Consider the following 18753-nt stretch of genomic DNA (forward strand, 5'->3'; position numbering starts at 1 on the left):
GACATAAAAATTAATTAAGCATGGCCCATGGCTTCAAAGAGTTCCCAGATCCTTTTAACTTAGCTTAGTGTATAAATATACTGTAATATTCTACTATTAGAAAAAAGTTATCTTTATGAGTGTTTCTCCAAATTAGATGATAAATTCTTAGAGCAGTGTGTCTTTGTAGTGAATTTTCTATTTAAGAAGCAGCACACAGAAATGATTAAGAGTATGAACTTTGCAACTCCTCCTAAAACTGTGACAGGCCAGCTAATATAAGCAAACTCTCTCTGCTCACACAAAACAACTACAAAAGCCGATTTAAACATACATTAACACATTTGTTTAAAGGTATAAAAGACCTATCAACATAGCAACAACTTCATGAGCCATGACCAAAAAGCGAACAAGAGCTTGACCTCCACCTCCACTTTTCCCTTCAGAGCATTTGATAATTTGTAGGCAGCACTAAGCAGAGTTTTGCCCAAAGGATGTGGAAGACAAAGGTAGCGTTCAAAACACATCATGTTGGAGAAATCCCAGTAAATCTCCAGGATTTTAGGTAGAACATAAAGGGCTGCATGAAATGTAAAAGTAGACTAACCAAAACCAGGCTACTCTCAAAAAGACTGAAAACCAACTTTGAAACAACAAATGCCTGTTTTGATTAAGTAATTTACCTTTAGCCTAACTGCCTGCCAGAAACAAAGGTAAATGTTTTCTCTAGGATTCTCACAAAATCTAAGACAAATTTTCTCTACAGTTTTTCTATAAGGAATATCTGGCATGACATCAAAGACTACGAGGCATACCAGGAAAAAGCAAGAGAAAAAAATGAAGAGCAAGAGAGAAAAAAAAAAAAGAAAGAAAGAAAATAGAAACAGAACCATAGTAGATCAAAATATGATAGATACCTAACACAGGTATTAATGTAACTGTAGTTAATATGTTTAAGGAAATTATGGAAAAAAATGGAGAAGGTCAGCTGAGAGCACAAATATGTCTTAAAAATCAAAATAGAGATTCTAGAATTGAAACATAACATCTGAAGCTTGGTACTCAACTATGGGCTTAAAGTCTATTAAGAAACTGGAAGAAGATTAGAAACTGAATATGTATAAGCAAATAGAATATATCTAGATCGAATATTGGAGAGAATCTGGGATGGAAAGTAGAGCAACAACAACAAAAACAAAACAAAACAGGAGACATACGTAATAGAGAAGCTGAACATACATGTAACTGAGCCCCCAATGAAAGGGAAAAAAATTGGCCTGAAGCAATATATGAAGATATCATATTCAAGAACTTTCCTAAATCAATGGAAATACTTCAAGCCACAGACAATATGAATAACAAACTCCAAACAAAACGTACACACAGAAAACCGTATCTAATCCCATCAGAGCCAAGTTACTGAAAACCAAATACAAAGACGAAAATTTATAAAAACATTTGGAGAAAAGAGATACATTACCTTCAAATGACCAGCACAAACATATGTGTATATGGGGAAAAGCAGACATCACTTGAAAATAACAAACTTTAAAAAGTGCTAGCTCTTGCTAATTATCAAGAAAAAGCAAACCAAAACCATGAGTTAACCCAACATACCCACCAGAACAGCGAAAAGAGAAAGACTGAAAATGCCAAATACCAGCAACAATGTGGAGTAACTTAATACTCATACCTTGCTGGTGAAGGTATCTATTTTGTTCAACCATTTTGGAAAACTATTTGGCAATTTATATTAAATGTGACAACCCTATGGTGACTGTCAGAGCGAAGGAGGAGCAGGGAGGGAGAAGAGGGTAAAGGGGGGATAAATCGTGATGGAAGGAGATTTGACTTGGGGTGGTGGACACACCATACAACATACAGATCATGTACTGTAGTGTTGTATACCTGAGATATAATTTTATTAGCCAATGTTACCCCACTAAATTAAGTTAAAGAATGTACTACCCAGTAATTCCACCATAGGTATAAACCCATCATAAATCATAGTAATGTACCAAAAGACATGTGCAAACTGTTCATGGAAGCTTTATTCAAAATTGCTAAGCACTGGAATCAACCAAATGCCCATCAATAGCTGTAAATGAATAAATTGTGGTATAGTCATGCAACAAACATTACATAACAGTAATAATTAATGAGCCACTGCTATGTACGATAATGTAAGGGAACCTTACTATATAAACAAAAGAAGCCAAACTCTGTGGAGTACATACTTAATAATTCCATTAAAATAAAGTTCAAAAATAGGCCAAAAGTTATCTATGATAATACAGGAATGACAGTGGCTTCCTCTGAGGTAGACAATGGGCAGGATTTGGAAGGGAGCAGAAGGGGCTTCTGAGGTGCTGGTAATGTTCCACTTCCTGACCTGTTTGGTTGGATACATGGATGTGTTCACGCCATGATTTGTGTACTTCAATAAAAATTTCACTTAAAAAATAAAATATGTGTATAGCTTTAGAGTTGGAAAACCCTAGGTTAAATGCCCAGCTCTCCCATACTTCTTAGCTGTGTGGCCTTGGTCAAATCGGTGAACCTGTCTGAATCTCAGCTTTCTCCCCTGTGAAAAGAGCATGGTAATCATAAACAGAGAAAGATCATGTATATTAACTAAGATACGGTGCCAGTAAGAGATTAATAAATGGCAGTGATAATAACAGTTTTTCTGTGGGGTGCGACAAGTTCTGAAACAATGAGGAGTCACTGTTCAAGCCCATGTGCTCAGTTCAAAGGTCCGCCAGGAGAGTCAGACCTCCAACACACGCGCCCTTCAGCGGCAGCACCGGTAATCCTTTTATACCCTCAATTTACATAATCAACATTCTTTGAAGCAATAAATTCTTGTCCTCTAAATTGCTTCAGGAAGTTCAATCTGTCAAAGTCCATTGACAATTTTTTTTTTTAAACTTAATTTTTATTGTGGACATTTTTACAGATGTCTCCATTCTCCTTCCCTTTGCCTACCTCCACCTACCTCCCACCCCCTTTCCCTCAGGCCACCACCATACTGTCGTCTGCGTCCGTGAGTTAGGCATACGTGCGTGTTCTTTGGCTAACCCCTCTTTTATCCCTTCTCTTATCCAGTCCCCCTCACCCCTCCCCTCTGACAGCTGTCAGTCTGTTCCTAGTATCTGTGCCTCTCTTTCTATTTTGTTCATCAGTTCTTGTTATGCTGGGCCCTCCATCTTCCTTCTCTTGTCCTGTGTACTAGAGGCCATTGTTTGTCTTCGCTGGGTCACAGCATGTGTCTTGCAGACCTCTTTGCATAAGGCTTAGTGTAAAGCAGGGGCCAGCATCTCTTATCTATGAGGGATTTCTTGGGAGCACAGAGGCCAAGGCCACTTAACTTGTGTGACATTTCATAGCTTTATTATATAAACCCATAAAAATCATACTATAAAGCATATTTGTCAAGAGTATAAGAGCCTGGAGCTGTAATGCCAGGGTCTCACTCCTAACTCTGCCATTTCTAATGGTAGAACCCTGGGCAAGTCACTTAATCTTGAGTTTTATCAGCTGTAAAAAGACAGTAACACAATCTACAAGTCACAGGATTTCTATGAAAATTAGATTAGTTAACAACATAAAGCACTAAGAATAGCACCTGGCATATAAAATACATTACATAAGGGACATACATTCCTGTTAAACGTCAGCAAGTTACCAGCAACTTAAAAGCCTTCCAGTTAGAAGAGCTCTAAAAACTCTCACACCTGCTTTTATTTAGGGAGACTCCTTCACGGTGTTGGTAAAATCCCAGACAATCCAGCCCCTCAGCCTAGCCAGCCTCCCCATGCCCAGGATACCCCAGGCCCGCTGAACTACTTGCAGGTCCCCAAATGTGCCAGGTCACTTTGTCTCCCTGCCATATATTCCTTCTTCAAAACCCAACTCAAGGTCATCTCTTCTACGGAGATGTCCCTGACACCACTAAATAAAGTGCACTCCCTCCTTCCTTTGTACACCTTAGAATATTAATCACATAAGACTGCAATAAATTTTAATTTCCCCTAAGAAACTGTGATCTTCAAGAGTGTGACTATGCTTTTTTATCCTTTTATTACTGAAAACCTAGAATCGTGCCCGGCATGTAATGGGAACTCAGCAAAATTAATGCTAAAGGACACGCAAACTCTTTCTCTTCCTTTAAAAATCATGGTTACAGAAACAAGAGTGGAGGTGGAAACATCAGTCACCTAGGAAACAGGCACAGATCGTAAGCACGATAAGCATCTACTTCCTTCTCCCAAAGAGATTTCAAGTGATAAACAAGAAAAAAAATGCCTAATAAATGCACAAGTTATAATTTGAGAAACTAGCATGAGAAAGATGAGGTCATTCCTTGGGTAATCAGAAAATGAGCATGACAGTCTCCTGTCAACTCCTTTACCCTGTTGCCCATGTAATGAAGCACAGTTGTAATGTAATCATGTTTACTGTCACTTCATGCTTACAACAAACATTTTTCTGCCCCTTTCATAAAAATGTGCAGATGATCCTTTTCCCATGAGCATTGAAGAACAGAGTTTAATAATGAAATGTTGAAAACAACCAAAACTTACAAGGAAGTTAATCTGACAAACTCAATGATATGCATAATCATCAATGTGCTGCATAGTAATTAGGTAGAAATGGTAAACAGTTTCCTTCAATGTCTGCAAGGAGTATTGCCCTTAGATTGTCAAAGTGGATATTTCTGGATTCAACTGCAGGGAAGCCCGTTCATATGACAAAATGGTTCTCAGCCGTCGCCACACACTGGAATCGCCAAGGGAGCTTTCATAAATCCTGATGTCCAGGGCCGTTACCTCAAAACAATTTAATCAGACTCCCTGGGGGCTGGACCCCAAAATTGTTTTGTTTTGTTTTGTTTTAATACTCGTCAGGTGGCTATAATGTGCACTTAAGGTTAAGAATTACAGTTGTAAACAAGAAAATGCCACGGAGTTTCCAGCTGTCCTTCCCTCTATATTCCCACAGCACGGGGAACATGCCTCTGCTGAAGGCTCATCAAGAATTCTGTTACTATTAAGTACTGAACAATAATCAGTTAATGTTTGACACAAGACTGCTCTATCTTATTCTCCTTTGAAGATAACTAATAAATACAGAAGAGGGGAATTTATGACCCTCCTCCCAGCATCCTGTAGGAAACTGGAAACACAGCCTCTCATTTCAGGGTATGCTGTCCAGTCAGCCCCAGGACTCCGGACTTTTATTTTAATTGTGGTAAAATATACATAACATAAACTGTACCATTTTTATCACTTTTAAGTGCACAGTTCAGTGACGTTAAGTATATTCTCATTATTTTTCAACTATTGCCACTACCCATCCCCAGAACTTTTTCATCTTTCCAAACTAAAAGTATATACCCGTTAAGGGATAACTTCTCATTCCCCATCCTCCCAGCCCTGAAAACTGCCATTCTACTTCATGTCTCTATAAATTTGCTCTAGGTACCTCATCTAAGTGGAAAAATACAGTACTTGTCTTTTTGAGTCTGACTTATTTCACTTAGCATAATCCCTTCAAGGTTCATTAATGTTCTGGCATAAAAAAGGAAGAAATTCCCAAGGCTAAATAATATCCCATTGTACCTATACCCTCCATTTTGTTCATCCATTCATCCACTGAAGGACTTTTGGGTTGTTTCACCTTTTGCTTATTGTGAATAATGCTGCTATAAGCATGTGTGTTTAAGACTCTGGACTTTTTATATATGGCTTTACACGTCTAGCATGGCCAAGATTTTCTAGCCAGGAATTTCAATCAGAGATGCAAAAGGGCATGGTGCACAGAATTCTAAGACGGCCTCACGATCTTTGCCCCTGGGTCACGCCCTTGTACCATCCCCTCCCTCCCCTTGAGTGGGGATGGAACCTGTGACTTGCTCCTCTCCAGCCGAACATGGACATGGTGTTGAGAGGATCACTCAGCGCATGCTAAATAAGAGCTCATCTTAGACAACTGTAAAGAAATTCTCTAGCAGGCCTTGAAGAAGTGAGTGCCATATTGTGAAAGGGCCTGCAAGAGGGACATACAGTAGGGAACTGAACAGCCTCTAGGAGTGGAGAGTAGCCCCTCACTGACAGTCAACAAGAAACTGGGAAACTTAGTCTTACAACCGCAAGGAACTGAATACTGTCAACCATCACGTGAGCTTAAAGAAGAACATCTTCTCTTGGAAAGCTCTAGAAAGGAACACAGTTAGTTGACACCTTGACTACAGCATTGTGAAACACTGAGCAGATAACCTAAATAGCTACTCCTAGACTCTGGACCCACAGAAATACTGGGACTAAAAAATATGTATTGTTTTAACCTGTTAAGTGTGTAGTACCTTGTAATGCAGCAACAGAAAACTAACACACCTACATTTCTCTGAGTTCCTATTTCTAAGAAATTTCAAGTATTATCTTTTTATCATCTCATCTGGGTAGAAGGAACTAGAAGCTATACAGGTCTTTCTTTCCTTCATATTTCCCAGAGCTTGATCTATATACCACAAAAAGACCATCAAAACTGATGTTTGAAATTTACCAATTAAAATTAATGTGGCATGACAAACAAATACTCCTTGAAGGATTAAAAGGAAATTGGGAATTCCTGGTCACTCATACTTTAGTAAGAATTAGTATAAGATATCCTCTGGTCCTTCCCAGATGTAGATCTTACCAAAAAAAAGAAAGGAAGGAAGGAAGGAAGGAAAGAAGGGAGGGAGGGAGGGAAGGAGGGAGGGAGGGAGGGAGGGAGGAAGAAAGAAAGAAAACCTGTTAAACAAGACTACTGAAAAAATCTACAGTTAACAAATACTTCTAAGGAGAATCACATGGAGGGGAGAAGACAAATTATTTTAAAATTAGACTTTAAAGAAAGCAAATAATTTTAGTCAAAGGATAAAAATTTCAAGAACTGTATCCTTCACAGAGAAGGTGCTTTCAGAATCTAAAAACTAAAAGGCATTATTCCTGGCTTCAGGTCTTTTCCTGTTCTGGAGAATTTTACTGAAGGTTAAACCCTACAAAAAGTCATATGACAGAAACTAAACTGCTCAGGCTTCCAGAAAGAGAAGGGAGGCTCCCCTGGGAATGGACTGCACTGCTTTTTAGGAAGCAAAGGCAAGTGACAATGCTTCCTTCTGCTAGGACAAGCAAAGAGAAAAAGGCCACTGCCATCGCAGCTCCACGTTTCTACTGCACTCCTTCCTGGAATCTTGCTAGGAAATGGGCAGTGTCCAGAAGGGCATGAAATGTTTGTGAGCACGTAGACTATTGACTTACTCAGAACAATGGGTTTTTGAGTCCTGAGTGTTTTCTGAGGCTTAATTACACATTTTCCCAACACCTAGCAACGGACAGGCTGAAAGATTCGAAGACAAAGTGAGGTGCAAAGGTTGCTTATGAACCAAGCGGAAGACAATCTGAGAGGCTGAGAGAGGGCTGACGTGAGGGTGCAGGATGAGGGGAGCCCAGGGGTCTTTGTCTCTTAAAGAGAAAGAAGAAAATGCAGGGCAGGAAGTGAGAGGGACTGGGTGCCTGGACTCAGAAAGTCTGATGAAACTCCAGAAAGTCTGATTTAACTCCAAGATGTCAAGGCAGTTGCCATTTAATGTCAGGCACGTTCTTCATCTTCTTCGTGCTCCTTACCTCTCCCTTTTTTTGTAGTTTAACACCACCACCGGCCCCACACCCCCCGCCAACTCCAAGGGGAAGCCGGTCACGTTGCAGGCAGGACCGCCTGTAAGAGTTGTGCACACTGTGGCAGAGACACACTTTGACATCAGCCCACTCAGACTGGAAACGTGGTTCAAGAAAGTACCACAGCATGGCCTTGAGCAAGTTGTTGACTGACTCACAGCTTTCATTTCACCTTTGGAACAACAGAAAAGCAACACCCTCCTCATTGGACAATGAGTCAACCTCCAGCTTCCATGAGATAATGTACTGAAAACAGACATCTAGCAGTTCATCAACAATGTGGTTTTCTCACCTCATCCCTGAATAGCCAGCTAGTTCTGATCAGGAAGTCTACATGCACATTATTGTTATGAAACAAACCTTCTGATTTCAAACATTCTGACCACTTCCACCAGACACATCAGCCAGCTGCCTTCACCCACAGCTTCTGGCTATCAGATCACCACACAACTGAACTTTTCTCTTCTTCATTCCCTTAGATATCTTCATTTTATTTATTTACTTCTTGCTTTGCTGAAAACCCAGGTTAAGGCAATAGTACTTGTAAGCAATATACACACTTTTTTAACTATCCAACTGATAATTATCTGGATATGCACTCTTAAAAATCTTTAACAACCTGTCTACGTAAACTCTAGACCTAGAACCTTTCAGACAGCCACATCTAAGTCACTATTTCAGAGAAGAAAAAAAAAGTTTCTTTCCCTCCTATTCCCCATTCCAGCAAAAATTTCCCTACTACAAACTGATACCAGCACAGCACTTTCTGGAAGCATAATTTTCAAGGAGAAATAACAATAGCAGGGAGATGTTTGTAATCATACAAATAAAAAGCAGCAGGAAAGCATCTATTTCTAATATTTAATTTTTTGCAAGGTTTCCAACTAAAATGAGAAGAGTTCTCTAATTTTCATATTGAAAAAGTGGTGTATAGGAGTTGTTGGAACAGATTTTAGATAGCAGGTTTTGAATTTTGGTTCTGACATTAAAAATATCAAAATATAAAAGTGTAACCTTAGGCAAGTTATTGAATTCTGCATGCCTCAGTTTCTCATATATAAAATGGGGTTGATAATAACATCTATCCTATACGTTTGTTGTGAGGGTGATATGATCCAATATTTGCGAAGCATTCAGAGTGTACCTGACACAAAATTAGTGATATATAAATATTTTTATTACTATTATTATTATTCCATAGGAACACTCCTATTTAATAAAGGAGCCACATTTCTACAATGCACATTCAAATGCTCAGCACTGCTTTAGAAAGGAAGTACAAAAAAATAACAAACACACTCTTCCATACTCCTTTTCCACATCTTATTTAGAAAGATGACTCAGTAGCATTTTCTGCTTTTACCTATTTTGCTCCTGGAGTGGGAGTGGCAAACGAAACTAATTGCTCTTCCTAAAACTAGAGTCAACATCTGAAGTCAGATGGCAAGTCTTTGTTTTATCTTTCCTTTTTGAAAGAACAATAGTTTCAAATGATAGTTCCAGCCTTCTTAGGGAAAGGAAGGCTAGCAACTTGCCAGATGTCTCTGATTAATTTGCCTATGTTCCACCAGACATTCAACATAAGCTCATAATTTTGCTCTGCTGGTGCTGAAGTTTGCTAAACAACGTCTACATAAACAGAAAATTTCATTTCAGTAAAACGTCTGACCTCGAGATTCATGGTTGTCTTGGTGCTCAAGGCAGAGTCTGACATGAACAGAAATGCTATTTGAGCTTTCTCCCCTTCCTTTGTCAGTGACATTCAGTTCTCAGCCTTGAAACACACTGTACCCATTTGTGCCCCTCTATACACATCACAATCTGTGCCATCAGATGGATCAAACCAATGCTGTGTTCTTTTCACACAGGTTTGAGCTTTTAGGATCAGTACTCGGTGAACACTGACGCAATGGGTTAGCTCTATTCAACTCCGCTTGGAAGAAGCCAGGAAGCACCATCATTCTTCCTACCAATCAATAGCGCGTGTCAAAACAAAACAGACTGGTGCCCACATTGGCTTGACTTGGGGCCTTTGATCTTTGTGGAAAGTCTATAAATATTAAGATTGTAGAGGGAAAGAACTGGTTTCAAAGTCAAAAATCTTGGATTCTAATGTTAGCTCTGCAACTCCCCTGCACCTGTTTCCTCACTTTGCCAGTAAGTGGGGTCACATAAAACAACCTCTTAGGTTGTAGCTCTAAAGTCTGCTGATGTTCACCACCATAAATTTAAATCAGAGATCAGGTTGATATACTCTAATGCTCTGACTCATCATGATTTATGATATTTCAAAGAGGCTGAGTACCTATAATAGAAATGGGCCACATGCCCACATAGTTGTTTGCTTCTGAAGATCTAACATGGTCAGTAGGCACAAAGCCAAAGCACTACAAAATGCTATCATACGCTGCAGGTTTAAAGCAGCTTAAGAGTGATTCCACATTGTGCCCACCTCAGTCTGACATGCACACACTCATTTCCTGTGGCTTTGTCCTAAAATCAAACACAGGTCTTATTTTGTCTATAAAGTTTTCCCAAACTTCACTAGGTCATAATTCCCACCTCAGGGGATAGAGGTTATGGTCCCAACACATAATGGAAAACTGCAGTATCCAATACAGTAGCCATTACACATATGTGGCTATTTAATTTTAAAATTCATTAAAATTAGCCCTGGCTGGTGTGGCTCAGTGGATTGAGCGCTGGCCTAAGAACCAAAGGGTTACTGGTTTGATTCCCAGTCAGGGCACGTGCCTGGGCTACCGGCCAGGTCCCCAGCAGGGGGCGTGCAAGAGGCAACCACACATTGATGTTTCTCTTCCTCTACTTTCTTCCTCTCTTCCCCTCATAAATAAATAATATCTTTTAAAAAATAAATCAAATGCATTAAAATTAAAAAGTCAATTGCTCAGTGGCCTTAGGCACATTTCCAGTGCTCAACAGCCACATTTTGCTATTGGCTTCTAAACACAGATTCCAGAATATTTTCAGCATTGCACAGCGTTCTATTGGACAGCAATGAATTATTCTAGAACCTGATCTTAAAAAGTTAACCCTTGAATTCTGCAAAAGACAAATTTCAAGGGTTGCCCACTGCCAGTTGAGCACATACATTCCTCCATATAAAGCAGGGAAATGTAACTATGGATATAGTTTGAGCTGCCCCTTCAGGGTCTACAAGTACAGTTGATAGTACAGGAAAGCGGAGCTGACATGAGCAGGCTGCCTGACAGTTGATGAGGTTCACTTGCTATTTATTTGAGCACAGGGACCTCGGCAAACGCTCAGACTGCTGTGGCATGGGTTTTAGGGTTTCTGATGAATTACTGAATCTGAGTCCTCAAATTCCAAATCTATCCTTCCCCAAAACTGCATTCTCTGGTTTCTTTCTGTCAGTACTTTCTGTCTCCATACTGTGGTTGATTGGAGGAAGGCTAAGACTGCTCTCACCTTCTTGCTCACTGTTTAATATTAATCAGAGACATCCTTTTAGACAAAAAGTCTGAAAAGTCTCTCTAGCTTCTAGATTCAGGATGGAAGAGGGACTTTTCCCAAAATGTAGCTGACACATATTAGTAGGAATGAATTTAGTCATAAATTCAGCCAGGGAAGTTTATAAAAGTTTAAGAAATAAATCATATGAACTTAAAAATAAATGAAGGAACAATTTGATGAATTCTTAAATACTCTACTGTCTGATAGAAGTGCTTGGAAAAGGAGCCAAACCAATGGATACTGACATCATCCTTTTATCAGTGAATGATGCTCCCATCTTTTTAAATGATCTAACTTCTAGAAAATTGTTTCTTACAAAATTTGTCATAGACTGTATAAAAGATATATAAAAATACCCAAAGTTTACTTATGGCTTTTCTCTAAATTTGAAACTATCTGAAAATAGAAAATGACTTGTAATATTGAGCACTTTAAAAAAAAACTGCAAAATTTGAAATCTTTGAACTGATGATGTCACTTGTGTTTAGCCAGTTATTCCAGGGGTAAGAAGAGCGGTATTTTGCAAGAAAATTTGAGGTACAAACTTCACACATGAGGCACAAATCAGTCAATGAAAAAAGAGTGGTTCCCATACTCTAATTAACTTTCAACTTAGAAACACAAGGCCCTATAAAAGCATACAGAGAATATTACGGCATGAATAATCTAGTTCGGTCTCCTTAGGACTTTATCATTAAAGAATCAATTAGCCTCTCTTTATCATGACCTCAACACAGACATGTACCCATTTGGCTTGCTTTTAATGATGATGGGAATCATTGCTAAACCTTATTCAAGAGCTATAATGTCTTTCCTCTCCTGTCTCACTCACTACAGACAGGAGGTTTAGCCCAGGATTTGACTGTGTATAGCTGCTGATTTTTTTTTTTTTTTTGCCTAGTTATAATAGAGTTAGTAAAGAATTACAAAGAAATAAATTTACCTTGGATTGTTCTGCTACCTAATACCAGCAGAATGGTGTTTTGCTTCAACATGGACATAAGGCTTTGGAACAAAATAACTGAACATAATCTTTGTTCAGGAGGAGAAATCTGGTGGAATATGTCAGAAAAGGGTCAAAAAAGGTAAATTCCTATTAAATTCCCTCACACTTCTCCTAAATATACAAGTTCATTGTTATATGAAGAATGTTCTGTGGGTAAATAATATATTGTACTATGTATACATATATAGTAATGTAATGCATAATATTTAATGTTGCTATATGTACATGTATCTCTGATGTGTCAGAAGAGAACACTGGATGATGTTCAAGTTTTGAAAAACAAGCATAAGTTTGTAACATTTATAATTTCTGAATTTGTACCATCAAAAAATTTTATTATTAGAGGATATAAATAAGACCTTTCTAAACCAACTAATAATAAAAAAAAAATCTTGGCTTAAAAACACTCGTCTGAACTATCAGATGTCTTTCAACCACAGAATATTCTAATTAACAATCTAGCATGACTCGTTTCCTTAACAAATATTTATTGATCATTCACTATGTCAAGTACTATCAACGAATTGATGATTTAAACCTCCCTTTATATCTGCTGTCAAAATTAATCATTTATTTGTTTAAGGCAGATGTTTCATGTTGATTTATATTACTTGTGTCAGTAAATAAGTTAAAATTTGTTTTACTTTCACAAATCTTTCATTTTACATGAGAGATCCAGGCTCAGTCAAGATATCATCATGGCAAAATATTTAATTTCAACAAATAAATAAGTCTTATTTTAAAATAATGGGGAAAGGAGACCCTGACTCATGAGGTTTCTAGTCAGTCTTTCTTGGTTAGGAAATTCAAACTTTAGCCAGAACAGAAATGTACACACATGCACACATACAACACATATACAAGAATGCTGTCCTAAATATTTACATGTTCTTTTAAAAATACTTATTTTTAAAATTAATTCTAGCTTTTCATTGTTCCCTCTGCCTGAAATGTCCTTTCTACCTTGTACATGCCTTTCTCTCCTTTGGGTCTCAGTTAAAGGTCACCTCCCCAGTCACACCTCCATGATAATCCCCATTCTGGTGCTTCTTTGCTCCTCTCTCTCCCTAATCCCAGACACCATCCACTCAACATTGGTTTCCACCATATCATTTATCCCAATTAATAATTATACAATATTTACTTACTTTACTATCTCTCCCTGAGAAAGGCACTGTGTCTATTTATTCACTGATATGTACTTAGCATCTAACAGTAGCTGGAAGAAGGTAATATAGTGCTCAATTTGAACTACGGGGTGAATGAATGAATTCATCCCCTTCTGAGGCGCCAGCTTATTCCTTTTTCATAACATTTGCAGACTAAGTTTGGCTATACATATTCATAATTCACTGTAATTTGCCTGCACTTTTAAGTCCACTCTTACAGAAAGAGAGCAGGGTAGCTGTCCTAAAACTAACTCTTCACTCCCTTAGGGTTTTCGAGATAATGGAAATGACTTTCATAAACTCAGTTCCTCAGTTGTACATATCACAAATCAAAGTCCAAGTAAAGCACAATTCCTGCTTTAAAGGAAAGTTCTCCTTAAAGGGAGATCCTTTTGCAAAACAACTATTTTAGAAGTCCCTCCCAGGGATGTCCAACCTTTTGGCGTCTCTGGGCCACACTGGAACAAGAAGGGTTGTCTTGAGCTACACATTAAATACACTGCAACACATAATCACACACACACATAAAAAAAATCTCAATGTTTTAAGTAAATTTACGATTTTGTGTTGGCCCACATTCATAGCCATCCTGAACCACATGTTACCTGCGGGGCCGCAGGTTGGACACCCCTGATGCCAAAATCTGAAAGGGTTAATATGCTCTTTACCATTGAGGAGACTTAATGAATATCACTCAGGTGTTTCATAATATTAAGGCCATCTGAGTCAAAAGAGTGTGGGAACTTCTTACCTGGAGTCCTTTCTGACTCTTGCTTTCTCAAAGGAAAATTCAGGGGGTTTGTTGAGGTCATAGGTTCGTGTGGTTGGCTCAGCAGACACCCCGGCCTTTGCTCCCCTCCTGCTATGGAGAGAGACCAATCCTGAGGTCTTCCGGTGGACCTCCAGAGGCACTTTGTCTGGAGAGGCCTGCATCAGGCTTCCTCCCTGGATGTGCACCACATCCTGAAGCTTATTCAGCTGGATGCACTTGTTCTGGAGCTCCTCTGTGAGCTCTGCAATGGCCACAGTCTGCTTCGAGAGCTGCTCCCGCAGTTCCTTCAGATGATACTCCCGCTCCTGGATCTCGGCATCCTTCCTCCTCAGCTCTCTCTCCAGCTCTGCCACCTTGTTCCGCAGGGCATCGGCAGTGAGGTTCCCCGACTGGCCATCGGGATGCTTGGAATGTTTGGGTTTCACTGAACCATTTCCCATTTTGCTCAAGGACCTAAGAGAGGGCACAGAATTGGGAATTACCCAGAGGAGTTTAAAGTCCCAACAGCCTCCACCACTCCCCTCGTTTCCATCTGTTTCCGAAGTAGAAACATAGGTGTCCTCATTGTTTGATAAGCACTAAATTCCCCTTGTTCCCAGAGGGAACTCTATCGATCTATTTCCTTTATCCCTCCATGAGGAGGAGGAGGAGCTGGCACTTGGTTTCTTTGTACCCTGTCCCTTTGCTGGCAAAAGTATCACACCTGAGACCTGTGCACAAATGGCCTGTGTTGCCTGCTGTCCTCTTTGGTCATTCTCCCCAGACAGCTGTCACAACAGAACTGCGAGGTGGAAGCCAGCATGGCAAAGATAAAACACAAATGAGCAGCTACAGCAGCAGAGGCTTGGAAATGTCACATCTCTCACAGCTCCCTGGGCGGCTACACTAAGAAACCCTCCCGCGTTTAGAAAGTAACACATCTGCATTCTGTGGGAAGAGAAGGCTGAGTTGGTGTTGGTTGCTTTATTAGCACTTTTCTCTGGCTGTATCTGCCTGCTAAGTTTTGGCCTTTCTCTTAAGGTTCCCTGGTAAAAAATAAATTAATTGATAAATTAATAAATTAATTCTGGATTGTGGTTACTAGAAGGTAAAACAGCAATATGGAGATTTTTCTACATCCTTTATATCCTAAAGCCAAGGTTGTCCAAAAATGATGACCTATGGTACAAGGCTCCATTGTTTTCCTGTTAAGAATAGGGACAGTGTAGGTCTCAAAGTGGCCACTTACACAGTGAGTCTTGGGATGTGAAAAGCAGATCAGAATTATGAGGAATTATTTTAGTTGATTGAGAAATATTTTTTTAGTTCAACAGCTATAATTTATTTTAACATTCATTAGGAATATAGATAATGCACACCACAAAGTTGTGGTTTCATTGATATCATCGCTTAACTGGAGGCTAAATTAGGTAATTAGGTTTAGAGTCAATTCAGTGAGAATAGAAAATAAATCATCTGCAGGTAATAGGTATATGTGAGCAAAATCAAAAAGCTGGGGAAATACTACTTTGATTAATTATGATAAGTTTCAGTATTTTTTAAGGCTACCCATTTAAACTTCACACTTTTGCCTGTGCATTTTTTGACAGCCACAATTCAAGGAGCATTACAACACTTATAAACTCAGTTTGAAGTACCTCTCATTATATATCTCACATCTTGCCCTTTTCTCCTCCAAATTTCCAACTCAGAGGGAAATGAATTTCTTAGACTAATTTCACTAGCTCTACCAGAATAATTGTGAGCTCTACAACAATAAAGTCAAAGACATAAAGACGTAAAACAGCCTCTAAGTTTCAAAAAGATGCATCCAAACAGCCAATGCAAGTCGCCTAAGATGGATAATACACATAGAAAATAAAAGTACTTACAAAAGTAACCTTAAAATACTTCGATATTCTTCACAGAAGTCAGATTCAAAGCAGTCATTAATAAATATTAGTTTCCAGAGAATTGTCTTTATATGTTGCAGAGATGTGGCAGGTTTAACCTTTAACTATCTGTCGACTTGGCAGCATTTACTATTCTTAGATATTAAGAATATATAAAAGGCTGAGGAAACTAGAATTCAAAGAGGATACTATAATTCAAGGAAGTAGCCCTGGACACCCTTATATCCCAAATAAGCAATTCACAAGACATGAGATTGTGACCTAAGAATAACCTTGAATGAGATTCTGAATGACAGGCATGAGAAGGGTGCCCCTGAAAGGTATCTGAAATTAATGTGTGCACAAATCTTTAACGTTAGCTGTGAGCCATCTTCCAGACACACATTTTTGGTTCACGGACGAGCACTCCTAAACCAAGGCAGCATAGAAAAGGAATCGCCCTATAAAGAACAAAAGTGAACACAAAAACTTTAAATCCAATATAAAACTAACAACTCATTGTTACTCATCGAACAACTGTTAACTAAGGCCTGCCATGTACTATATCAGGGGCATAGCTCCGTGAACGTGCAATCAAATTTGACACAGAAAACAGCTGTAGAATTCTAAATATGAAAAGGCTTAGAATAATATTTGCTCTATGTAGAGCACTTAAAACATTATATACCAAACTGGTAATTTCACAAACCTGAAGCACAATTAAGTAGAAGATGCTAAATTCTCCCAAAACACCAACTGTTCTCTGGTTTTAATGAAGTCAGTTTGAAGCCTGTATAAATCAAGTTATTTAGAATTCCAAAGAGAGGTGAAATTAGAGTAACTGATCTTTCAAGTCACTAGTTTAAGCTATGTAAGTTACCAAAAGGCTTAATACTAAGTCTGATTTCTTAGTGAGTCCATTTTAATTTTGCTGTTCCTCAAGCCAAGGCTTCGAGTGTCTGGCTTCATAAAACCTAATTGGATTCACTCTGTTTCCTGTATCAGTCACTAAGACAGAGAAGCTATTTCTCAAATATGTATTGCTAGCCACAAGGAGAAATGAACCACAGGATGTTGCTCCATCAATCTAGCAACTACAGGTTATTAGAGTAATTCTTATAATCAGAAGGCAGCATTTAAAGTAATAAGAAATGAGCTTGGAGATAAAGATCAGGATTTAACATGAACAATGAAGGGTAGCTATCCAGGGCAGAAAAACAATCTGCCCTTCCCCAGCTGTGTAATCTTCTAGGAACTACTCCATCAGAATTCTAGGTTTTGTAATCTGGAAAATGGATATAATTCTATTCATCTCAAATGGATTATTAGGAAGGTTTTGTTAGTAAGTCATCACTAGAAGTGTCTGACATGGGGTAAGCACCAAGCAGTTCTACTGTGTGAAGAGACACGGCACTTAGTGTCTTGGTGTGAGAAAATATCCAGAGAGGATCACTGTGGGGTGGGACAGTTGTCTAGTAAACTGGAGGTCTTGATGTGAATTACTCTCCTGGAGAAGGGGGATTTTATTCATTAAGAAAAGAAGTCATTGGGATGGGCTACATACTTTCATTCAAAATAAAATTATCTTTCTTAAAAAAGGAGGACGGAGAGGGAGTGAGGGGAGGAGGAGAAGGAGTTATTCTGGAACAAACAGCCCAGGCAACCTTTTCTTTTTAAGGGAAGCCCGCCAAGAGATGGAGACGTGAAAGCTTCATGAATGACCCAACCCAGGTTCCAGGACTGCAGGGACCCCCTCGTTTGTGATGCCTTCATGTGGCCTCTATTTACACATATTGCAGTAAACTCCTTATTCCAAAAGGACCCACCTAATTATCTTTGAAGGCAACAACAACAAAACATGGTTCACTCGGAAAGCAGTACTTTGCAGCCTGGGGCAGGAGAGAGGAACAGAATGAGAGACAGTATTTAGCAAGAAGAGACTAGATCTATATAAAATTATCAGTTATTATTATATTAATTTCTTCATTATTTAGGGAATGTCATAGATAAGAAAAGACCCAGGAAAAGCAAAACTTACTGTGAAGGCTCCTGCAGGCAGATGAACACCTGGCAGCCAATGTGGGAGGAATTAGGCTTTGTTGTCTGTTTTTCCTCCCATCCTAAACTAGTTGAAAACCAACTCTTGGCTCTGATCTAGAAAATAATCTATTTTTCTCTTTACCCATCTGGAGTCTGATATAAAAATACACATACACACACACACACACACACACATTTATACATATCTGTATATCTGTAAATATGGGACATGGTACTGTGCTGGCTAAGGATACAGAGCCAGACAGAGTCCCAATTCAATCACTTGCACTTAGTATTTATGTGCCCTTGAGCATGATTTTGGGGTTGAGTGTCAATAACGGAAGAGCGAGACATACACAGATAGATCAACAGGCAAAGAGATAAAATATTGATGCATATTATTTAGAGCTGCTAAAGGGTTAAATGAGATAAACCATAATAAGCATTTAGAACAGTGCCTTACATATAGTATATGTTTAATAAATATTAAATTTAATATTATTATTAGTATAACATTATTTAGTTAGTGAAATAATTTATCTTAGTAGAAAAACATGTTGCTCAATATATATGTGCTACACCAACAAAATATTATAGGAGAACAAAGTCAGAGTGCTGGTACTACCATACTTCCAGACTTACTATAAAGCTGACATAATCAAGATAGTGCGGTACTGGTGAAAGAATAGACAAATAG

At 38.7% G+C, this 18753-nt stretch overlaps 1 protein-coding gene across 2 annotated transcripts in view; it reads right to left on the bottom strand.

The window, feature by feature from the left end:
* PRKG2 (protein kinase cGMP-dependent 2) overlaps positions 1–14585 on the bottom strand; it is a 79056-nt gene extending 64471 nt beyond the window's left edge. For both annotated transcript variants that reach the window (XM_054590136.1, XM_054590134.1), the window contains exon 1: positions 14125–14585. In XM_054590136.1, the coding sequence (XP_054446111.1) occupies positions 14125–14585 (461 nt within the window). The remainder of the gene's footprint in view (positions 1–14124) is intronic.
* Positions 14586–18753: the final 4168 nt, after the last annotated feature.

Source organism: Pteronotus mesoamericanus, unplaced genomic scaffold (genome assembly GCF_021234165.1).
Source record: "Pteronotus mesoamericanus isolate MK-2021 breed Mesoamerican mustached bat unplaced genomic scaffold, CSHL_Meso_final contig_130, whole genome shotgun sequence".
Taxonomy (NCBI): Eukaryota; Metazoa; Chordata; class Mammalia; order Chiroptera; family Mormoopidae; genus Pteronotus; species Pteronotus mesoamericanus.